This window comes from Myxocyprinus asiaticus, chromosome 49, assembly GCF_019703515.2.
Source record: "Myxocyprinus asiaticus isolate MX2 ecotype Aquarium Trade chromosome 49, UBuf_Myxa_2, whole genome shotgun sequence".
Lineage (NCBI taxonomy): Eukaryota > Metazoa > Chordata > Actinopteri > Cypriniformes > Catostomidae > Myxocyprinus > Myxocyprinus asiaticus.
Genome location: NC_059392.1, coordinates 11,052,953 through 11,062,423, shown reverse-complemented (window position 1 = coordinate 11,062,423; position 9,471 = coordinate 11,052,953). Strand labels below are relative to the sequence as shown.

General features: G+C 40.9%; 1 protein-coding gene across 6 annotated transcripts; it reads right to left on the bottom strand.

The window, feature by feature from the left end:
* Nucleotides 1-603: 603 nt before the first annotated feature.
* On the bottom strand, nt 604-7,439 carry LOC127437974 (granzyme B-like). Of its 6 annotated transcripts, none has more exons than XM_051693166.1 (6): nt 6,931-7,439; nt 2,577-6,168; nt 2,161-2,311; nt 1,476-1,536; nt 935-1,186; nt 604-792 (listed from the first exon to the last, which is right to left on the bottom strand). In XM_051693166.1, the coding sequence occupies exons 2-6, from the start codon at nt 2,632-2,634 to the stop codon at nt 634-636; spliced, it is 681 nt and encodes a 226-aa protein (XP_051549126.1). In that variant the 5' UTR covers nt 2,635-6,168; nt 6,931-7,439; the 3' UTR covers nt 604-633. The 6 variants fall into 6 exon arrangements, with proteins under 6 accessions (XP_051549126.1, XP_051549122.1, XP_051549123.1 ...); XM_051693162.1 differs by having other exon boundaries at nt 1,395-1,536; nt 2,577-4,919; XM_051693163.1 differs by having other exon boundaries at nt 1,395-1,536; nt 2,577-3,237.
* Nucleotides 7,440-9,471: the final 2,032 nt, after the last annotated feature.

Sequence of the window (9,471 nt, the reverse complement as noted above, 5' to 3'; positions counted from 1 at the left end):
GAATGTACTTTAATAAATTTGGTAAAAACATCTCATCTTGTTAAGCAGAAAATGCACAATGTACTACCAACTTAATAAATGTTGTTAAACATACAGTAGGTTGCAGATGTGAGCAAGAAATAGCATATTTATCAGCATGTACAATCATGTTAATAAATTTGGTAGTCAGCAGAAAATGCTTATCAGATTGAAACGTCTCCTAGACCTTAGCAGATTTTCTTTGTCAGTAATCAAATCTGCAGGATGTAACTTTGGCACCACTTTGGTTTTACTTCAAAACTTAAGGCAGCAATTAAACATTTGTGACCCGTTCCATCATTTTTAGTTACTTTGACCCAGAAACAAATTTTGAGTTGTATGCACTAAAGTAAAAAGCAAAGCAATTGAAATGGATTATATGTCTGGATTCTATGTTTTTTTTCTTTTTGAATTTAGTGCATAACACTCGATGTGATTTTGAGTTAAAGTGACACAAAATGATGGAACAGGTCACATATGTTTTCTATTTCAGTAGGTTGAAATTTAACAGTGCAACAATGAGGACTAATTGATTTGATGATCCAGACATATAAATGTTTATTGAAAGAACATTTGGGATGAATATACATTTTGCCATGTTTTTATTTGCAAAAGTCAGTTAACATTTCCAGTTGTGTTGTGAATCCATGGAAGAAATGCTGAAATCTTAGTATAAACTTCAGGGTACTTCAGTGAATTGCACTGTTTTATGTCACCAAATGATGTGACTCCAACTGCAGTATATTCATAAACCAGAGGACCACCTGAATCCCCCTGTTAAGAATGCAAACACAAAGCTACACATTACTAAAGTGCTATCACAATTTACTGCAACCAATCAGCATCACAGGCTTCAGTGAAACCAATTCATGCACTACCATTGTTATCTGTAAACCAGATGGCCTCTTTTACATACCGCACAGCTTCCTCCATCGCCATAAACACAGATCATCTTGGAAGCGGAGAACTCCTTGCCCCATTTATTTTCACATTTTTTGTTCTGCATGATCTTCACGTTTGTTTCCATGAGCGTCGGGCTCAGTGTGCCATTAGTTTTCAATGCTCCCCAGCCTGCGACACTGCAGACAGAACCTGCTTCAATGTCCCCTTCTGTCTTTGGTAATGATATCCAATCCACATTGTTGTTTTGTGTGACTTTTTTCTCCAGCTGCAATCCAAAAACAGCAGCATCAAAGATTTATCATATTCCATAAGATTGAACTGCAATTGAGTTATACTGTATTTGCTGTGTTTATTCTGTATGAAAGCGTAAATTGATAGTTTAAAGTCTGTCATTATTCATTCATCCTCATATTGTTCCAAACAGGAAGAGTCAAGTATAATTGTGAACAAGTGAAATGAGTTGAGATTGTTACCCTCAAAAGCATAATGTCATTGTGATAAGTTTTATTGTTGTAGTTTGGATGTTCGTGGTAGGAATTCACTTTGAATCTTACAGAATTCTCACTCTTGTTTCGTAGGTCATGAGCACCTACCACAGCAGTGAAAATTTGAGATCTGGTAAAAGAAACAAGTCTTTAGTTATATATATATTTAGAAGTGCATTCTGATGGTTATTTCAGTTTCATTTTATTAAAGCTATTAAAAAAAAAAAAAAAAATTTAAGGGGATAGATCAACCAAAAATGCAAATTTTGTCATCATTTACTCACCGTCATGTTTTTCCAACCCTATATGACTTTTTCATGGAATGCAAGTTTGAAAGAATATTAACCTCAGTCACCAATCACTTTCATTGTAAGTGAATGGTGACTGAGACTTTCAATCAGTTTAACACACTCCAAAAATGTTTAAGATTTCCACATTTTTTTTATATATAAAAAAAAAAAAAAAAAAAAAATATAAAAAAAATTATAAAACAAAATAAATAATTTTATATATTATATATGAGTGCAATATATTCCTTTGAAGAAATATAGTCATGAGGGTTTGGAAAAAACACAAGTGTGACTAAATAATGACAGAATTTACATTGAGTGAATTATCCCTTTAATCAAGCTTCTTTGTGATTACTTTCACAAATGATCACTCTCAGAGGTGTGAAACCACTGTATTCTGAGAATTTACCTGAGATTATAACAGTATTTCCAAATTAAGATGGCATCTTTAAATAAAATCTTACTTGTTTCGGCAATGTGCAGCAGTCAAGACAAACTCATTAGAAATGAGGAATCCACCACATTTATGTTGCCCATTGTACTGAACAGAAACCATGTAAGGTCTGGAGTGGGGTTTCACTTCCTTACCATTCACTATACCCACATTCACATGGGCTGAGAAAGAAATGCTATGAGTATTTCTTAGTATATCATTGAGATCATGCATTACAAGAAATCTTTATAAGGCATCAACAAACACTGCTCAGTTATTGAGACAATTAAATAGAGAATTTATAGATTTTTACTGAAACCATATGTACATGTTGGTTATAATTTTAACATTAATGTAGAAAATGTTTGTTTGCTCATATTTCTTCCTCAATATCTGATATATGCTAATATAACAGTGTCAGTTATGATGCTCTTCCATCAGTCTTACCAGTGAAGGTAAGGATTGGCAGCAGAGTGGCCAGCAGAAGCAGACAGATGATGGTCATGATGTTGACGACAATAAGTGAGATCTCACTGAGAAAACCGTTTAAATAAGTGTGGGAGCAGAGACATTTGTGTTTCCCATATTTTCTTTTCTTTTATCTGCTTGTGGTATCTGTAACATATGGTAAGAAGAGAGATTTTAGTTGATAGTGTACTTGTTGCCTCATGCATTCAGAATGCTTCATCACCACAACCGTTTGATAAAAGAAGCTCAGCCTTTGGAATCAGTCACATTTGTGGTCTCAGTGTCAGTAAACTGGTGGTTTGTACACAGATTACTTTGCACAGGAGATCAGCAGCTTGTAGTTGTGTGTTATTCAGACTTCCTGTAATGACAAGAAGTGAAATAAATGATGAAAACAGGGACAGAGTAGTCACATCTTTTCCTCAAGTGCAGATATTCTACTCTGTAGTAGTGAGTCTGTAATGGAATGATTCTGTAGTGACCCCTTACGTAGCACCTCATAAGTCCAGCTCCAAGTCTATAGCCGGGCACTGGGGTGCTCTTAATTGTTCCATCCCACCAAGACTTTGCAGCATGATGGTTCTGCATCAATGAGAACTTCTGTACACCTTATGCAGAAAGAGTAGTGCCAGATACTGACCTGAGAAGATCACACTTATTGTTACTTTTATAAATTCAAGCTTGAAATATAGCTGCAGGCAGCAATTATGGGGCCAAGCACACCAGTTACAAACATTTAGACTGAATATAGAATTCCGGTGATGATTTTAAGCAGAGTGGTGAAAAAAAAAAAAGAATTGTTTTATTACTTAGTGTTAAACAAATACATATAAATTCCGACCAATAGGTGGCGGTGTCACCAAATTGATATGGTATTGTAAGTTTCAGGTCAATACACCAAAACTCTCAAGAGATACAACCTCAGATCCTTATTGGCATCTTGCCATTAAATTAGTTGATGAATTACAGGAGAACAGTTTGGTCTATCAAAAAACTTCAGTACTTTTGTCATGAATATCTCTAAATGATGCATGCAAAATTTAGTGCAAAACGGACTTGACTAAGGAGTTAAAAAAAAAAAAGTAGGTTTTTAATTAAATTCAAAATAACAGACACGTATGGCCGACCATTGCAAATTTGGTATGAACGTACTTGGCGTGGCCCAAGGAAGCTAACGATGCATGTCTCATGACAAGAGGCATTATTCAAAAGTTTTAAGCATTTATTTGCATATTTTGACCACTGCGTGGCACTGTCCCCAAGCTTTTTGAGTAACTTCAGGACATGGCCCCAATGACACATACCAAATTTCGTAATGACATGTCAATGTGTTTGTAATATACAGCAATTTAAGACAAAATTCAAAATGGCCGACGCCCAGTATGGCCAGAAAATTGGGTATCATTCGACTCAGTATACCCCAAGGAATCTAAAGAGACCAATCTCATGATTTTAGGCAAAACTATATAAATTATTTTTATAAGCAAAAATTGCCATTTTTCACATTTCTTGACCACTGAAATTGAGCCCGATGAATCTTTGCATTGTTGTCCTGGAATATGTCCGTGCTGTCAGTGAAGAAAAAAAAAAAAAAAAAAAAAATCTATTGATGGGATAACCTGATCATTCAGTACATTCAGGTAGTCAGCTGATTTCACTTTATTGCTGCATAGCTTTGCTGAGCCTAGATCTGACCAACTGAAGCAACCCCAGATCATAACACTGCCTCCAAAGGCTCGTACAGTGGGCAATATGCACCCGTCATGCATCGCTTTATGCGCTTCCCTTCTTACCCTGACGTGCCCATCGCTTTTGAATAGGGTAAATATGGACTCAGACCACATGACCTTTTTCCCTTATTCCACAGTCCAATCTTTATGCTCCCTAGCAACTTGAAGTCATTTTTTTCCGATTAGCCTCACTAATAAATGGCTTTCTTGTGGCCACACAGCTGTTTAGTCCCAATCCTGTAAGTTCTCGTCACATTGTGTGTGTGGAAATGATCTTACTTTCACTATTAAACATAGCCGTGAGTTCTACTGTCGATTTTTTTAAGCTGTGACTTCCAAGCATTTTAGTGATCTCCAGATGTTTTTCCGACCACATTTCTTCCACAAAGCTGATGGCTCACCACTATCTCTCCAGGTTATAATGCGTTGGACAGTTCTTAACCCAGTTCCAGTGATTTCAGCAATCTCCTTAGTTGTTTTCTTTGCTTGATGCAGGCCAATAATTTTCCCCTTCTGAAACACAGTAACATCTTTTCCACGACCATGGGATACGTTTTCCAACATGGTTGTTTAAGAAATGAGAAGCTACACACTGCAAAAATAAAATAAAAATGGTTGCCAGCTGAAACATTAATCACTGCAATAATGATCCAGTCACAGGCTCTTAAGTACACTATATTGCCAAAAGTATTCGCTCACCCATCCAAATAATTGAATTCAGGTGTTCCAATCACTTCCATGGCCACAGGTGTATCAAATGAAGCACCTAGGCATGCAGACTACTTCTACAAACATTTGTAAAAGAATGGGCTGCTCTCAGGAGCTCAGTGAATTCCAGCGTGGTACTGTGATAGGATACCACCTGTGCAACAAGTCCAGTCGTGAAATTTCCTCGCTACTAAATATTCCACAGTCAACTGTCAGTGGTATTATAACAAAGTGGAAGCGATTGGGAATGACAGCAACTCAGCCACGAAGTGGTAGGCCACGTAAAATGACAGAGCGGGGGTCAGCGGATGCTGAGGCACATAGTGTGCAGAGGTCGCCAACTTTCTGCAGAGTCAATCGCTACAGACCTCCAAAGTTCATGTGGCCTTCAGATTAGTTCAAGAACAGTGCGTAGAGAGCTTCATGGAATGGGTTTCCATGGCCGAGCAGCTGCATCCAAGCCATACATCACCGAGTGCAATGCAAAGCGTCGGATGCAGTGGTGCAAAGCATGCCGCCACTGGACTCTAGAGCAGTGGAGACACGTTCTCTGGAGTGACGAATCATGCTTCTCCATCTGGCAATCTGATGGACGAGTCTGGGTTTGGCGGTTGCCAGGAGAACGGTACTTGTCTGACTGCATTGTGCCAACTGTGAAGTTTGGTGGAGGGGGGATTATGGTGTGGGGTTGTTTTTCAGGAGCTGGGCTTGGCCCCTTAGTTCCAGTGAAAGGAACTCTGAATGCTTCAGCATACCAAGAGATTTTGGACAATTCCATGCTCCCAACTTTGTGGGAACAGTTTGGGGATGGCCCCTTCCTGCTCCAACATGACTGCACACCAGTGCACAAAGCAAGGTCCATAAAGACATGGATGAGTGAGTTTGGTGTGGAAGAACTTGACTGGCCTGCACAGAGTCCTGACCTCAACCCGATAGAGCACCTTTGGGATGAATTAGAGTGAAGACTGCGAGCCAGGCCTTCTCATCCAACATCAGTGTCTGACCTCACAAATGCGCTTCTGGACGAATGGTCAAAAATTCCCATAAACACACTCCTAAACCTTGTGGAAAGCCTTCCCAGAAGAGTTGAAGCTGTTATAGCTGCAAAGGGTTGGCCGACGTCATATTAAACCCTATGGATTAAGAATGGGATGTCACTTAAGTTCATATGTGTCTAAAGGCAGATGAGCGAATACTTTTGGCAATATAGTGTATCTGCTTATTTAAATCCAAATGGTGACTTTTTTTTGGCCAGGAGTGTAGCTTGCACTACAAAACCTGGAGCAATTTGAAAATGTTATAGATTAATATGGTAAAACATTACAACCATTTTGCTATATCTGCTGTTCAGATTATAAGCTCCAACCACGTGTCTGACTCTGTTCTTTGTCAAGATTAAATAACATTGTGCTTTTAAAATTGGTAAAATGAGGGAACATGGTGTTGTCACCTTTGACCCACGTGTTAACAAACATTGCATGTGAAACATGAACGTATTTGTATATACTTGGAGGACCATAAACAATGACAATAACTTAACATGATGGTAGTAAATCATTATGTAATTTTAGATGTCAAGCATCAATAAGATTTTGGGGGAATACAGCTCTTCAAAATAAATATTTCACAACCCTTTTAATTAAGTCAATTAATGATCCATGGAAGAAATGCTGAAATCTTCAGGATGGTCAGGAATATTGCAGAGCATTTTGTCACCAAATGATGTAACACCAACTGCAGTGTTCCCACAAACCAAAGGACCTCCTGAATCACCCTGTTAAGAATGTAACTCACAGATAACTATGTGAGCACAAACACATCATTTAAAACAATTTACGACCACAGTGATGCCAAATCTTGATGTAATCTGTATGTGAATCAAATTGTTTACATACCTTACAACTTCCTCCTTTGCCATATACACACATCATCTGTGTAGAAGAGAAGTCCTACTTTCACATCTGATTTCATGAGAGCTTTGCTCATTAGTGGTCAGTCATCCTCAGCCAGTAACACAGCAAACATGACCGGCTTTGATGTCCTCTTCTGTTTTTAGTATTGTAACGTTCAGGCAGGCTGGCTGAAGTCAGGACGAGACGAAGATGTGTGAGAACCCAAGTGCAGTTTTATTTACAGTGATGGTATCCAAATGTGAATTCAAATCTAAACGATTTGACTGTTACAGGCTGTTTGTAACAACATTACACCAACAATACTCGACTAGAGACAATGGCTAACCTGAGGGCTTAAATACAAACAAAAAGGTTACCACATGACATAGACAACCAATGACGAGACTAAATTAATCAACAGGTTAACAAGACTAATAAACAGGAACCAATAATAAAACAGAACTGATAATAAGACAACAAAACACATGAAACCAGATAATCACACGACAGGAACAAATGAGGGGAACAGGAAATCACATGACAAGGACACATGAGCAGAAACAGGGACAGGAAGTAAACTAATTTCAAAATAAAAGGCATGAAAACAAAACATGAACAAAAACACATTTAAATGTGACAGGTATGGATATCCACTTGACATTGTTGTTTTGTGTGACTTTTTTCCAGCAGCAATCCAAAAGCATTATCATCGTTGATAAACAGATTTAATCATCTTCCACAAGAACAAACTGCAGTTGATGATATTTTCTAAATTTACTATGTGTGAAGGCTTACAGGATAGCAGACACTACAGTAATCTCAATCAGCTCCCTAGTTCAGTAGTAAGGGCACTGATCAGGAAGTCGGCCATTTCTCAGTCTGCCCCAATCGCAAAATCGTTCCAGTGCACTGAAACGTTCTCTTCCTAAAAATTGCCAGAATACACCATAAAAACCAGGGAGCATTGTTGTTCACTATGTTCCCTTACCAGAAATGTTGTTATGTCTTCTGAAGTCTCTCAAGTCATTAGAAGATGAGCATGTGTAAAACTATAGACTCAAAGCTTTATTTTCTCTTTAAAGGTGCATTCAGTAATTTGAGGCAAATTTATAAAGTTTTACACATTAACGAATGAATTGTGTTTTTGTGAAGAGTGATCCGAATGGTGTTGTTGCAGCGGGGGCGTGGTCAAGCGTCCGTCCAAAGAGAGAGAAAGCGGTAAATGCGTTTGCACCTGAGCTAGATTAGGTGTAACACCTGTCTCTAATTCCAGTGAGCATGGGGAGAGCGGCATATAAGCAGCCACGCCAGCAGCAGAGAGAGAGAGAGAGAGTCTGGCACAAGGAAGGCCACTGTGCTCCTGAAGCTGCTAAGTTTAATCTGTTATGTTTGTGAAGCTGATGTGTTTAAGTTACTACGTGCCTGTGATGTTGACAAGTTTGTGAAGATGTAAAGCATTGAAGTGGCCAATTAAATGTCCTTCCTGAGCCTGGAAAAACCTGCTTCCCTGTGTTCTCCTTCCCTTCAGTTTGTGAGCTGTTACACTGGTGCCGAAACCCGGGATCTTGAAGTACGCCCCATGGAGTCCTCCCAGTTGGCAGAGATCCTCAAATCCCTCGCTGGCTTACACCAGTCCCACCAACAATCCCTGCTTGAGATCCTTCGGGCTCAAGCAGAGGACCGGCATGCGATCTGGAGACTTCTCAGCCAGGAGAGAGCCCCGGCCGCCTCCCCGGACAACCACAGCCCCATGCCCCTGCCCACGCTTCTGAAGATGGGGGCCGAGGATGACCCGGAAGCCTTCCTCAACTTATTCGAGCGGACCGCTGAGATATGGAGCTGGCCGCATGATCAGTGGGCAGCCAGGCTCCTCCCATTGCTGCCCGGGGAAGACCAGCTCTCAGCACAACAACTGCCAGCGGCGAACCTCCTGGCTTATGAGGACCTGAAGAAGACCATCCTGCAGCGGTTTGGCCGCAGTCCAGAGCAGCATCGCCAGCTCTTCCGGTCGATGAAGTTGGAGATGACCAGCCGCCCGTTTGCCTTCACCCAACGGCTCTGAGACACCCGCCAGAGATGGCTTCTGGCGGGGGATCGCGACATCGAGGGAATAATCGATCAGGTGGTACTGGAGCAGCTCATCCATCGGCTACAGCAAGGAACGGCAGAATGGGTCCAGTGCCACCGCCCGGCATCACTGGAGGAGGCTGTTCGATTGGCGGAGGACCATATGGTGGCGTACCAGATGGCGGAAGAGCCCTCCCACTCTCTCTCCCCTCCCCCTTTGTTTTCCCCGTTCTCTTCCCCCTCCCCTCTTCTCTCTCACTCTGCTCTCTCCCCAGAGCCCGTTCCTACCCCGCAGAGGCGAGGAGTCCCACCACTGAAGCCAGTTCCCCTTGCGCGGGGTGTTGCATCGCCCACAGCAGTGACAGTGCCCCGCCGCTCTCCCCCTCAGGGCGTGGCACCTGGGCCGGTCTGCTGATGTTGCGAGGATACGGGACACTTCTGGGATCAATGCCCTGTGATGGAGCTGGGAACAGTGGT